Source organism: Papaver somniferum, chromosome 8 (genome assembly GCF_003573695.1).
Source record: "Papaver somniferum cultivar HN1 chromosome 8, ASM357369v1, whole genome shotgun sequence".
Classification (NCBI taxonomy): Eukaryota; Viridiplantae; Streptophyta; class Magnoliopsida; order Ranunculales; family Papaveraceae; genus Papaver; species Papaver somniferum.
In genome coordinates this window covers 164057577-164072547 of record NC_039365.1, presented here as the reverse complement: position 1 = coordinate 164072547, position 14971 = coordinate 164057577, and the positions used below count along the sequence as shown (strand labels likewise).

The 14971-nt window shown below is 33.2% G+C and overlaps 2 protein-coding genes across 2 annotated transcripts; both read right to left on the bottom strand.

The window, feature by feature from the left end:
- Positions 1-964: 964 nt before the first annotated feature.
- LOC113306650 lies at positions 965-2130 on the bottom strand. The gene has a single exon (XM_026555563.1). The coding sequence runs from the start codon at positions 1871-1873 to the stop codon at positions 1250-1252; it is 624 nt and encodes a 207-aa protein (XP_026411348.1). The 5' UTR covers positions 1874-2130; the 3' UTR covers positions 965-1249.
- Positions 2131-9354: 7224 nt separating this feature from the next.
- On the bottom strand, positions 9355-10497 carry LOC113304720 (transcription repressor OFP8-like). The gene has a single exon (XM_026553860.1). It carries the CDS (start codon positions 10468-10470, stop codon positions 9514-9516), a length of 957 nt encoding a protein of 318 aa, XP_026409645.1. The 5' UTR covers positions 10471-10497; the 3' UTR covers positions 9355-9513.
- Positions 10498-14971: the final 4474 nt, after the last annotated feature.

Here is a 14971-nt window from a genome sequence, read left to right as displayed (position 1 = left end):
AGTGCCTTCAGATTTGTTAGGAATACAGAACATCACAAATTAACAATGTTTCAACTTTCAACATTATAATTTTGTTACAAACATTAACAAATTTTTGATAATTAGTAACTGGGCTCATTTGAGTTCCCCCTGGTGAGTTTAGCTCAAACTAAATCTTTTCAGAAACTTCTCGAAAATCGGCAAACCTCTTCATGAAATGAATGATTCCCTTCCTATGGAAGAGATTATGTCAATTCAAGTGCATTGCCACCAAGGTGTAGGTGTTCATATGGCGTTTGGTGCACAAAGGTTTTGGGTGTAGGAAAAGGATCATCAACAAATTCTTCAACCAGATTGCACCCAACTGCTGCTTTTGTCCTGCCAAGGACGAAAGCCTTAAGCACTTACGGAGTATTTCTTTACATTGCCAAAGATCAAGAGCTCCACTCTTCGCATCTCCTCTAGGTTTTCAATCAGAAAACCTCTTAAATTCTTCTGTAAGAAACGTTCAGCTCTGGTGCTAACTATTATGGAAGATATGGAAAACAAGAAATCTGACAGTTTTCGAGAATCAGAACTTGTCATTGCAGCAAACCGTGTAGTGCCACCTCTCTTTTCGGAAATAATTTCAAATCCGAGGAAAGTTACCAAGCTGAATCTGCAGTTCCAACTGGTGATATGGTGAGGATCAACTTAATTTGATGGAACTGTGCTTGACTATAAGTCCTGTGCTGCTGCTATTGCTAGAAATTCAGCAGCAAATTTCCAAGCTGCTGCTTCCACAATTGTCCTTTAATTTTTGTTAATTTTGTAGTTCTCGATATCAAAAAAAAAAAAAAAAAAAAAAAAAAAAAAAAAAAAAAAAAAAAAAAAAAAAAAAAAGGAGAAGTGAAAAAGCCCAAAAATAAAACACAAACTACCCTACCCGAACAACCACCACCCTTTGCCACTAGCAACAACCATTTCAAAGTTGCACTTCAAGAAATGGAATATGACAAGCAATATATTCTTATTTAAGGGTAAAATACATCAATTATCGGCTAATATATGGCAAACCACTCTATATTTTAGTATGTATTAAGTACACACCAGAATCAAACCGAAATCAACAACAATCACATTAGATGAGTTTAGACATGAAAAGCATAAAGTAAAAAAAAGAAAAAAAAATCAGTGGGTGCAATGCGGCATCGTATACAAACTCAATAATTAATCTCTAATGGAATTGATGTTATTTGACACTCTCATTGATGAATTCAGACATGTTAAGCTAGTAGTCTTTTTTAGGATGCATGGATGATGCATGATGCTGATGATATTCAGAGTTATACGTCAATTCCATCAAAAACTTATCAAGAATATCCAAGTAACTAGGACATGTAATATGAGAATAGTAGTGAAGCATTTCTTGAACGTCCATCACATATTCTTTATGATCATTTCTCATCACTATCATTTCCTTATCCGCCAATCCTAATTTCTTTATCATCTTCTGTTTTATCTCCAACTTCTTATCTTTTGAAAACCTCTCGTACCCATTTTCATCTTCTCCTTGAAGTACTCTCCTCTTATTCACTCCCTGACTGCTGCTAGTAGTTGCAATATTGGCAGGTGCCGATGACAACACTATCTCCTGATCATTAGGCGCCGTCTTGATGATTGATGATGAGTAGTTCTCTTTATCATCGATAACTAATGATTTCGAACGATGATGGGTACCTTTCGCATGATTATCGTCTTCATCGCCTTGAATAGTTGTGCAGGTAGTAGAGTTTTTGGGTAGCTTTTGGTATTGTTTTCTTCCTCCACTGCTGGAGACGAAGGATTTGAATGTTCGGAAAGTTTTGGTGAAGAACTTCTTTGTGTTTTCCAGTAAGGTGTTTGTTAACAACATTTCTGCAACTCCTCTTTCTCTCTATATTCTCAACTGCTTCTCTTTCTCTCTATAAGCATGATTGCTTAGATAATTTGAGTGGGGTTTGCAGCATTGCTTAGAGGATCAAATAAGAGTAAAATATTGTTAATAAGCTTATAAGGGAGCTTCTCTTTTTCTTACTTACTACATAATTCTTCCCAATTTTAGTCACCCTATCTCTTTAAAGATGAGACAAGAAAAATCAGTAGGAGATTTTGTGCTCAGTATGCCCGTTAGCCTCAATCTCTTTATTTTTCTAAATTTGAATTGATATTGACTTGTGAGCTTCATTTGTGCAGCGCATTACAGGATTTTCTTTGATACTAATTTAAACTTGTTGTTCTACTTCTATCTGGTTAGCTCGTTAGGAAATATGTCTCGGTCAATGAAGTATGAATATTTAAGCTGCAGCCACCGTAGTGCTAGCTCTCTTCCAACCACCACAGATGTAATATTGTTTTTGACAGTTTTTTTCTTATAATTTGAAAAACGTTGATTTGTGTTCAAGATGTTTCAGACGTGTAATCCCACTCATTAATCTCCATAAAAGTACTTTTTCCACTCTCAATGTGCGGTCAGTGCGTTTATACCATATCCAAAGCTATAAGGTTAAAAAGTCTAAAAAGCCTAGCTCCTTTAGACAAATGCTACGGCTATATTGCCAACCTTTAAGTTCTAGCCGTTAGAAACAAAATTATTGCATAAAAACCACATTCGCCGAATGCTGATTGGGAAGACTGATAAAAGATCGACGCCAGGTTTGAAAGAATATACTTTTTTTTTTTTTTTTTGGTAAATCCAAATTGTATTATAAATAGCAGAATTACAAAACAAAATAAGCAACAAGAAAAGAGAGGTTTGAAAGAATATACTAGTGAAGGTAAAACACAATTATGATCAGGCGTTTTACACAGACACAGAGGAGAGGTATTAATACAGACAGAGAGAGAGAGTCAAGTCAATGAAGACTTGACTCACTACAAGAAAATGTGGATTTAGTGTCAAAAAAATTTGTCAGGAAAACCCCTTTTTTTTGTCTCGAGATATATTTTGAGATCAATTTTATTTTGTCACGAAGTTGTCTCAAATACCCCGTCTGGGAAAGTATATCGTGACAAAAAAACGAACGGTCACGAGAAAAATTAATTAACAACTAAGAATACATTGTCAATAAAAGTGTCTTTCACCAGCGAAATAAATTTGTCTGCGAAAGTGATTTTAATGACCAAAGAATTAGCCACCAAAAGGCACTTTTTTGCGGGCAAGTTTTTTGTCGCAAAAATGTAAATTCAAGGACAAACTAATTTGTCTTTAATGATTACTATTTAAGACCAATTAAATTGTCTCGAAATCGAAAGTTTTGTGTCAATTTAATTTGTCTTTAATGATAATTATTTAAGACCAATAAAATTGTCTCAAAAACCGAAGTTTTGTGTCTATTTAAGTTGTCTTTAACGATAACTATTTAAGACCAATAAAATTGTCTCAAAAAACGAAGTTTTGTGTCTATTTAATTTGTCTTTAACGATAACTATTTAAGACCAATAAAATTGTCTCAAAAAACGAAGTTTTGTGTCAATTTAATTTGTCTTTAATGATAACTATTTAAGACCAAAAAAATTTCTCAAAATTGAAATTTTGTGTCAATTTAATTTGTCTTCAATGATAACTATTTAAGACCAAAAAAATTGTCTCTAATTAATTTAATTAGAGACAATATAAATAGCCCCTAAATATAAAATTTTGGAGACTAACTTGTTCGTCTCCATAAAAAAATAGTGACCAAACTTCTTGTCTTAGAAACAATTTTCGGAGACAAATTCCTCCTCCAAAAGATTTTATTTTGTCTCTAAATTTTTTATTAAAGACAATTCATTTTGCCTTTAAAACGAACTTTCAAATACAATTTTTTTTGCCTCCAAAAGCAACATGTTATGTCCCAAAATATTCCATCAATGACAACTCAGTTTGCCTCGAAATGCTTTATTCAAAGACAATTAATTTTGCCTTAGAAAATGAATTTCTCAGACAACTTTCTTCTTCATTAAAGAGGTTTTTTTTGGTCCCTGAATACTTTATTAAGGACTACTTGTTTTACTTATAAGAGAATTTCAAAAACAAAAATGTTTGTCTCTACAAGATTTTTTATAAACCGCAAACGAAAATAATAATAAAAAAAATTCATTCAATTTTCGTGATTCAATAAGAAAAATTAATTCAACCAGAAAATCATAGCATATGTTGAGCACAAAATATTTAAGTTTTATTAAATCAAATATGTAAATATGAGATTACCATTACTTTGGAAATTGGCCTAAAAACAATAAATAAATTGAAATTCATCTAGTTCTAAACACTAAAAACTTGAAACCATGTATTCATAACTTTTTCTGAACTATTCATCCAGGTTCAACATTTGAATAGATATCTCTAGTTTGAATAATTCGAAATCTACTTCTATCTTCCCGATTTTATTTTCTAGGTTTCCAATCAAATCTTCAAAAGGCATGCTCATGTCTCTTTTTTTAAATCTTCTTCCAAAAACCTCATTGTAAATATCATCTCTTTGCTCTCCTTCAACGATGCTTTTTTATAGACCTCAAAAAGTGTGGGTTCTTCCGGAATTTTTTTCTGTTCCACGTCAAAGAGAGGCTCATAAGTTGGAAACAAAAGTATAAATTACAAGTGATCGAGTACATTTTTTTGAATAATAATTAATAGTGAAAGATATGTACCATTTTGTGGTGTTTAATGAATGACCTCGACCCTGTGTAAACTTTTTGGCCTCTATTTGAGAGAGTTACCTGTCGTTTCTACAACAATGATAAAATCATTAGACCATATCTAAAACAAGTATAATTATAAAAAAAATAATAATTATTATGCTAATAATACCTTAGAAGTCATTCTTCAATTCCTTCTTCGCCTTTGAAAACGACCATTGCAAAAAAAAAATAAAAAAAAATAAACAATGAGATACATATGTACAAAAGAAGTTTCACTAATGAGATTTGATAAAACAAGTATCATCGAAAAGATATGTACAACGAGAAGAGGGAAGATTTATTACTTCGAGCAGTAGAAGGTTGAACTTCAAAACTTGAGAAACAATGGAGAAAACATTGTATAGAGATTTTGGAGATTTCTTATACTTTTTATTAGGATATTTATGTTTCCTGTGTTTTAGAATAGTATTGAGTGGTTTCCGTGTATTTTGAGGAACAAATTTATCTCTTTATAAATTAGGTGCGTTGTTTCCGTATATTTTGGGAACAAATTTATCTCCTAATAAATTAGGTGTATTTTGAGGAAAAAATTTATCTCCTAATAAATTGAGTGTGGAGCGACAAATTTATTTCCTAATAAATTGAGTGTGGAGCGACATGTATGGAAAGTTGTTGAAATCTCTCTTTTAAAAGCGAGATAAAATATCTTGTAAATATCTCTTTTTTTGGAGAGAATATCGTGTAAAATTCCTTTGTTATAGGCCCAAGTTAATGAGTTCTGGTACACCTTAATAATAATATCGTGTAAAATTCTTTTTTGGAGAGAATATCGTGTAAAATCGGCAGCAAATCCAACCAGTGTAAAATCGGCAGAAAACCCAACCAGTATTTGGTACACCTTAATAATAAGAAACATTCAGTATAATAATAGATTTCCAGATTCTGTCAAAAGAAAAAATAGATTTTCCAGTTGAACTATAATCAAAATTGAAGGACAATATGGTTTAAACAAAAAAACTAAAATCTACTGGTCATAAAGTGTTAAAATGAAAACAGTGGACCTATCATTAAATGTAGTAAAATAAAAACCACATGGTGTTCAAGACTAACTTATAAGCGTGCTTAAAAAAAAAGAAAAAAAAACTAAAAAGCGAAGAACACTATGATCACTCTATATCACTGTCTTCACCATTCACTTCTATCTCGTCCGCATCCAAAATGTCATTATTGTATTCATTTAATGTTTCATCATCTTCGTCATCTGTTTCAACCAAATCATCATTGGGATCGTTAACATTCACTTCTACTATCTCTGGTTGGACGTCTTCTCTATCAAGTTCATTTTCTTCAACATCATCCCCACCGTCATCAGTCACTCCATCAAACGTAGATAATACCGGTAAATCCCCACCTTGCTGATACGCATATCATTTTATAAACAAAATTGACATAAAAGAGACTCCCTCTCACCGGGTCCAATAATCTAATGTACACGTCATCAATTCCCAACTTTGTATACCTCTCATTTCTCAAGTCAAGTTTTGAGGTCGATAGTTCGAATCTCTCTTTTAAATTTTATTAGCCAAAAAAGAAAAATCATTTTTTCGTAGGAGAAGTAGTGCGCTAGTAGACTCCAATGGACAACCTATCTCAAACATCTTTCCCTTTGTAATATGCACCCAGAAACTTGTCATCACTTGTTTTTGGAGTGTCCTTTCATCCTTCAGATCTGGCACTTCTTCGCATTTTCCGAGAACATGCCTTCTATTAGAGGTTCTTCTCCAATAAAAGTGGTTAAGAACTGGGGTAATTTCTCTTTCAACTTTAGAGGTTTCGAAATTTGGAAATGATTGTACGCTACAATTTTCTGGGTCATTTGGTCAGAGCGTAACTCAAGAACTTTCTTTGCAAAGAAGAAGAAGGCGGGGGACTTGATAATCGAAGTAAAAACGTGTGTTTCATTGGGCTTCCTCTTCTCTATCTTTGGCTGGTATATTTATATATAGACGGCATTATTGTCAATTGGAAATAACTCTTTTTCGAGTCTCCATAATTTACTTGTTGCTCTGGCTCCTCTTGTCCTTGTAGTCGAGTATGAATGTTTGGTCTTTCTTACTCTGTTTTAATTTGTTCTCTCTTGTATTTTCTGGACTTTCCCTCTTGTGTATTGCTGTATTCAGCCTCTTCTAATATATCTATATATTTACAAAATCTCATTTCTCAAGTCAACTGAATAGACTTTAGTCAAGAAGAATAAGTGGATTAAACAACAACATAAAATTGGTCAACTAACCCAATAAAGATAATTTCTGGGTGAAAAAGACATGTAAAATTTGATACTGTTTAAATGGACGAGAATGTAAAAATAGCCAGGATGTAAACAATCTCATTCTATCCTTTTCAAAAAAAAAATTCTTATTTTTAATTTACATTAGGATGCATCCAGTTTCACCCTCGCTATTTTTTAAGTTTAAACCAGGATGAATCCAGATTCATTTTTGTTATTTTCTTGGTTTCCATTTCACCCGTATTAATTTTTACTCGTCCATTAGAATCATGTTTAAAAATATTTGGACAATTTAACCAATTTCTGCAAACAACTTCTTGAACTCTATTAACTTTGTGCCAATGCTTGTCTGCCAACAAAGAAAGGATTAATTTACCGAGCCCGTGAATTAATCTAACATCTTACTTTGAGAACCGGCTCTATAATGTTACCCCAGAAGAAAATCTGAAATTCCTCTCCACGAGTTTAGTGTCAGTCGTGCTAAACCCCACCCACGTCGACCCAACTAGGCCCCTCCCCTCCTCTATTTTATTCTCTCTCACTAGCCTCCAGAGAGACAAACAGAGGTTGAGACTCATGAGACGAGCTCAAGGACCGAAAAAATACGGTGGAGGGGTGCATTAATGAATGAGAGACGAAAGAGATGAAGAAAAGTAGTAACAGAGATTCATCAGACATTCTTGATCCTTGACATGTCAATATCCCTCCAATAACAAGTCCTCGAGAATTCCTTGTGTATGTATCAGCTCACATTGCTTTCAATCCTTTTTCTTAATTGTCACAGAAAAATTTCTCACTTTTCAGTTCATGCATGCAGTGCAGTTCTATACATAGAGAGATTACAGTCATGACATACAACCAACACCTTAAAGGCTTTGGCTATCAACCCTTGCCACAAATGGAAAAACACCACTATACTAGCTTGTTTTGGCTTATTCTCTAGCAACTTTCATCAAAACCTCTTCTACTCTCATTCAATTGTCTCTTTCTATCTCTTCATCGTCTAGATCTAAATCCAATTTTCAAATCTAAGTTTGAAAAATGGGTGAGGGTATTTTCGAAAATTTTGCAATGCCCCATTCTATACCCACACTGCATTGTTAATGCAAAAACATGAACAATATGGAGGAGATGGTTTAGCTTAAACAGAGACAAAAGGAGATATATTTTTGTATTTAATCTTGTTGGATCAGATGATTCCATTAATTGAACTCAAAATTATACATTGCATTTGCACTTCTCACTATACAATGACTACATGTTTTTTTCTTCCTAAAGGACAACGACCATATGTTTTTCTTTGAATAGACTACCATCGGATTCTCTTGTTGGTTCCACACCACCGAATTAGGACATATCTCTGCGGCTCTGGCGGTGCATTTGAATTTTCAGGGGAGATAACTAGTTTATTGTCATGTACTTTCGATTTTTTTTTCTTCAAAAAAAGAGGCTAACCTCGGAAGAAATCCAATTTAGGTAATCCGAAACATTACAAGAAGTTTTCAAGATCATAAAACAGTTATATATATTGTAGTATCTCCACCAATTCTTGCCTATCAAATTTATCCCTCCAAATCTAAAAACAATTTCGACTTCAGGATTGGATATTGTTGTCATTCTAATTTATCTTGGTGTCCCAAAAGGCGATACTATTATTTTCACATACTTATAAGTTATAGCGCAACTTAAAATTTCAATATCTACTATGTAAAAAATGTCCAGGCTCCTAAAAACAACAATTCTGGTTCGTCTCCTAGATAAATCTAGTTGTTGGCGGTAAAAATTAGGTCCAATGTCTTTTACAATCAACTTCAATCCACGTTGGAGAATAATTTTGGTAAAAGAAAATTTTGAATTCGCCGACAGATTCATATAAATTTTTCTTATCGGTACAACACAATATAAGCGACACAAAAACGATGAAGACCAAGTTTAGGATCCCGTCACCCAAAGGACTCGGATCATAATTCAAAAGTTGTACAAATAAAATCTTAAGCCTGATCTTAGAATCACGGAGGGACGTGCTAAACTTTAAGTGTGAATGAAACTTGATTTTTGTGGAAAGATTTCTTTATGAAGAATCATTGCCGGCTTAATATAATAGTATATGGATTGAACTGAAAAACAAATGAAAAAAAATCTATAAAGAAAGATTTTTCAATCAAGAAAAAGAAGAAGGAATCTAGCAACAGTAATCAACTTTAATAAAGAAAACAGCAACTAATCAAATTATAATCATTTTCCTGCAGAATCAAAATTTGTCTGGTTCAATTTGTTCTTTCAGATACCATCTAAACATACCCATCTAAGAAGAAAAATCCAAAAGTCTTGTCTTTTAATCTTATTTTACTGATCATACAAAATCTCATTTGCAGAGCCAAAAGGAGAACAACTGTTCTTTCACTTTCTTTTTACTAATTCTCATCTCAGATCAACTTATAGTAAAATTAATAAAAGAAAAGAACCCAGATCATCATCAGATTTAAACTCAGAAAGTTTATATTACTAAATAAGTCAACATTAGCTGAATAAAAAGTCAAGATAAAAGAAAATGAGAAGAACTACTAGCTGATGATCATCAAACATGGAGTTACAATGATTGATGATTAAAGATAGTTAGAAAAGAGAGCATCCCAAATCTCAGTAAAGACTTGAACAATGACTCTATGATGATGAGAAGAGTTTAACGAAAGAAAACATTGTAAAAGTTTCTCTAAATCTTTAGCTGAGAAGATTTGTTTCTGTATTATCATTTCCACCATTGATGTCCTGAAATCACTGTGTGGATCACTTGAACGTTTAACAACGGCGAAACTTTCACCAATACCCAGACCAACATCCTTTTTAGTCGTGCTTTCAGGTATTATATCTCGGCCTGATCTGCTTCTTCGTCGTAATTCGGCTCTTTTTCGACGTAAATGAGTCTTTTTCCGACGTTGTGATTCCGATGATGAAGATGAGAAACTTCTCGATGAGAAAAATCTTTCTGTTTCATCTTCATTTTCTTCATATTCATCTTTTACATCTGCATAGTAGTCATCATCTTCTTCTTCTTCGCTACTAAACCAACCGCCATTACTAGAAGAAGAACTCAATCGAATCAAACTCGGCTTCTTCTTAATATTCTTCTTAACAGGTTGTTTCTTCTTTGGCTTCGTCTTTCTTTCTCTGTTATCATAGAAATCATGATAACAATTATAAAACAGATTTGATGATGGTGAACATGGTGATACAGGTGGACATTTTCTTCCTCCTGCTACAACTCCTTCTGTAGTATGATCATCAGTAATACCTTTGATCTTCCTCTGTAATAAAAAACTCTGTCTCTTCTCAGCCTCTGCTGATTCTGATAATGACTTATTGGGTTTACAAATGGATGGAAAAGGTCGAGTTTTTGGTGATAATATTAAAGACTGTTGATCAATCTTTTGAAAATCATGACGATTTTGAGAAATGAAAACTGGGTTTTCCATTAAATCTACTACATTCTTAGGTCTACATGAAACGAATGAAGATCGAAACATTTTAGAAATTTTCAACTTCAACTTTGACTCAGACTCCATGATTTTTTCAGACAAAGCAATGAAGAGATTTTGAAGAGGCAGTGGTGGTATAAATATAGAGTGGGAGAATAATTTTTTAATATTTTTGAAAATGTACTGAATTCCGAAAAAAATTACTTTTTTGATCCTTTTTTGTTAACCGAATGAATTAAGTCCTTAAAGGTGAGACATAGAAAGAAAAAGTCAAAAAAATAGTCCTTGTTTGAGAAATGAGTAAGACTTTTGGAGTAATTCTGAAGAACAGAGGAATCAGAATTTAGGAGGTTAAAATAAGAAAGTTTCATTTAATTACCTTGAAGTAAATATCATTACATTTAAATTTACTGTGTTTAATACGGGACCACAAGCATAAATTGATTTTTCAGATCAACGTCTAGATTTTTCAAAAGAAAATTAATTTTGTTTTTCAGATATTAAATTTTTATGATTATTATTAGAGTTAGGTAGATGATGCATCTGTTTGAATTGAAATGGTTGAGTGTAATGCTAAAGTTAAGATTTTGATTAAATTTTCATTTTGAATTTTAAATAAAAGAAGAAGAGAATTATATGTAATGATATGGTTTGGAAGATTCTCAATCATGTTGTTCTTATGCACCATATTCATGCAATGTGTACTTTGTTAAGTTGAGACTCTGCATCTATGGATAGCAACCAAATTCTATGCTTCCAAATTCTCACTAGATTGAGAAAGTTGAAAGAAGATGGTCTAACTAGTAAATTTCAAATACTTTGATGTTCATAAATTTCCAATTTGGTTTAAATTAATAACGATACTCAGACGATTAAATTAATCAGTACTAAATACATGGAGAAAATGGATCTCAAACGAATTATCGAATTCAGATCACTAGTATCATCGGCTAGCGATGTTATCACTGTATTACAGTGACACACGCAGTTACTAAATTCAAGTATGATATGGAAATGAAAGAGATATATACTTTTTGTTACATTTTCCGTTCTCCAAAAACTTCAATTTTGTGTGACACAATAACTTTGTTTTCATGTGTTATAAGATAATGGATGAAAATGGAGGAAAAGATAACACAAGCAATAAATACAAAGCATAACACATTCTTACATGACTCTAACATGACCTTGTGCTGAAATGTCCCCATTGGAGGTCAATTCCTATACCTAGTTGGGATAAATTTATTAGCACCACCTACTGGAATGGCCTTAATCAATGATAATATGGTGCCTTTTGTAATAAACCAATAAAAAAAGAAACCAAACGAACAGAAAGACAAAAGTACCTAAAAAAAGAAATCATAATCGACATCAAAAAACCTTATCTAACAAGTTTTTCATGAAAAGAAGATACTACCAAATTGTTTGGTTTTCTATCTTATTCTCTAAATAAGAGCTGAGCTAATATTCTTTCTCCATCACCATCTCTCGGGCTTTGCTTGCTTGATTATAACCTCATATGGGGACTCATAACTTGATTTAAAATTAGTAAACAGATCACAATGATTAGGACGTTGCATTGTCTTAATTTGGATTTGGATAGAAATAAATTCGATTAGGGTAGTTGTTGGGCGAAGATAATCCTTTTAACTATCAATTGACAGTTAATGTTGTCACTTAATAATGCCATTGTCTTGTCAATTTTCAATCTAAAAATAGATTTAGAATTTGATAAACTTACTTAAAACTTGGTCTGTCCGTACATACGGTACGTCACTGATGGCTGTTGGAATATTTTCAACGCCGCTAACCAAAGGGGGGTTCTGGGGGGCATCGCCCCCCAGGCTGTGGTCGACCTGACACCATTGATGTCTGTTGATGAAGGAACCTGACGGTTCGTGAATAGAAACCTGTTGGCGAATAAAAAAAAAAAACCTATTCCCAACAGGTGCAAAACCCTTTATAAATAGCTTCTCCCAGTTTCGTTTAACACATAAGAAAAATCAATCTGTTTTCTCTGTTTCAAAAAGCATCATCAGAAATCAGAAATCTCTTTGTGTGTTCTTGATTGAATCAAGGGGTACAAACCTTGAATTCAGTTTTCGTTGCAGGGCTTTCATTATATCCTGAAGGCAATATTTCGCATACCTGTTGTAATCGCCAATTGTTATTGGGAGGGTAGAAATATTTGTCTAAAAGAAATTTATAGAAGCCTTGAAAGTTTTGGAGTGCAACACTTTCTTCTCTGTGTCATTCATCCTTTGTGAAACCCTTTATTTTCCAACAGTTTTAGACAAATATTTTCTCGAACAATGGAGGATGAAACTTCAACCGGCTCACACTGTTAAACTTTCTAAGAACATGTACTTGCTGATGCTTGCAACAAAAGGTTCCCTTATGTCATCGGTGTGATATATCTGGGAGATGATTAGTCTCAAGGAAATACGACAAGATTGGGTTTTCATGGAAGAAAAAGAATGTGAACAAGCACGTTACGGAAGACTTCGGCATGGTTGCGATCTGTAACCAAACAGATAAGTCTTTATCTTTCTCTTTCAGTGTTAAATTTTGATCCGTGATGCATGCATTCAAAATTTATTAAATGACTTAGTCTAGCATGCATGATGTATGCCGTTGCATACTATTGAATCTTCCATGAACGCATCCATGATTGAATATCTTTTTGAAATAAAAAATCATGATAACTCTGTATGATTTTGAGAAATTGCTCTACCATGAGATGGTATGAATAGTAAGTACCAAAGGGGTGTCTAAATAGAAGAAAACCCTACAGGCCATAAAGATATATGTAACAATTGGGTTTTGTTGGACTCTAATCCAGTAACTGTTTCTATTCCGATGAAAATCTCTTCCTAAAGAGACAACAGAGGAAGATAATATTTTTTTTTAATTTCTTCTTTGCCTGAAAGGTAACAAGAAATTGAGATCTTCTTTGCCTGACGAGGTAACAAGAAAGATCAAAAAGGGTATCTTAGCGCCTTCCGGAATGAATCATGTTTACGATTTGCAAATTTAAAATGGTGTGTATGTTTTTACTAAAATGGAGAATAAGGGTTTTACTTTTTCTGAATCTAAAGATTGCCTAAGAAATCTTGAGGTAATTAGTGGCACTTAGATCATGTTTACAACTCTTCTCATATATAGTTTGCAGTTGATATCATCATGCATGAGTTACGAACATCATAACATGGGCATGTGATTTTGATTGATATCATGGTGTATGGATTATGTACTGAGATCTTTGGATAAAATTTATCAATAGAATAATTTAATGAGATCAACATATACATTTCTGTACAATCAGCAAATTGGCCAGAGGAAATCACGTTGTAACTGGTTCGTATACTAGATGTTTGCGTATATGTCTAAGGCAGCCCAATCCAAAGGTGGTACTATAATGGATTTGAAGATGCCTTTATGAGCATGATGCGATAGTACCCTTTGGGTGACTGACCGAGTCCTTATGGTTGCTTATACTTTTATTAGGGTAAATGATCGGTCATTGGGGTTTCTTGTTCTCTGTACAACATGATCACTATTAATTAATATTTATTTTACACAAACTTTGTCGAAGATTGCATGCATGATCTTATTGTCTTCACATGTGCAACTTACCATTTTTCCGTAAGTTGGATAACTTCTGATATTATGCCGTGTTAATTATCCATGGGATGTGGAGTATAAATACTTTTAGAGTTTTCTCTAACTGCGTAAATTAATTTTACCGGGATCATCATGGTCATTCCCTATGGATATATTGAAATTGAGAAGATGAGTAGGCTTAGTCTGTGATTTTTTCTGAGATAGAAATATTCTTGTGGGCATTTGATTCGGGCTTAGAAATCAAAATGGACAGACATTTTTTGGAAGGGCAGTATTCAGAAGAGAGCCAAGTCCAATATATAGGATTTGAAGATTTCTATTCAGAATTTTGAGTGCACATGTTTGATACAAATCAAACAAGTATGCAAATCTGTAAAGGATCGTATTTCATGACATTGAGTTGCATTTTTGGCATTTGAAAATTGTCGTGAATCGGAGGGAATTTTTTTTATGACAATGTCATAAACCTTTTAATTGTTTGGTTACTTTAAAACCAAAATCGTCATAATTGTTGAGACAACAACGGTATGGCATGAACATAATTCTTGCGATAAGAATTATAGGTTCCAAACTTTGGAAAATGGGATGTCTTAAATGATATCAAAAGGAATGGAATACCGGATAATATGTAACGTATTGGAAAACTGGGCGGCCGACCAAATTCCAACGATGAGGTGTTACGATATTACCGATGCATAAATTATGAACATTTTTCATCACACAATGTAAAATGTTAAATAGACATTGTCTATGTATTTGGGTATAAATTTGTAGAGAATTGGGCATGAGTAGAGGAGTTACTCATCGTGATAACGCGCTTGCTGAAATAGCAAGTAAGTTGCCTACAAATTTTCTATGCCTCTAGCGAATGGAAGTCTATAAGGACATCTTGTGAATTAACTGTGATTGTTAATTAACTGGGAATCAGGCTATGATCTATAACGTCTTTGGCGAGACTTATAAT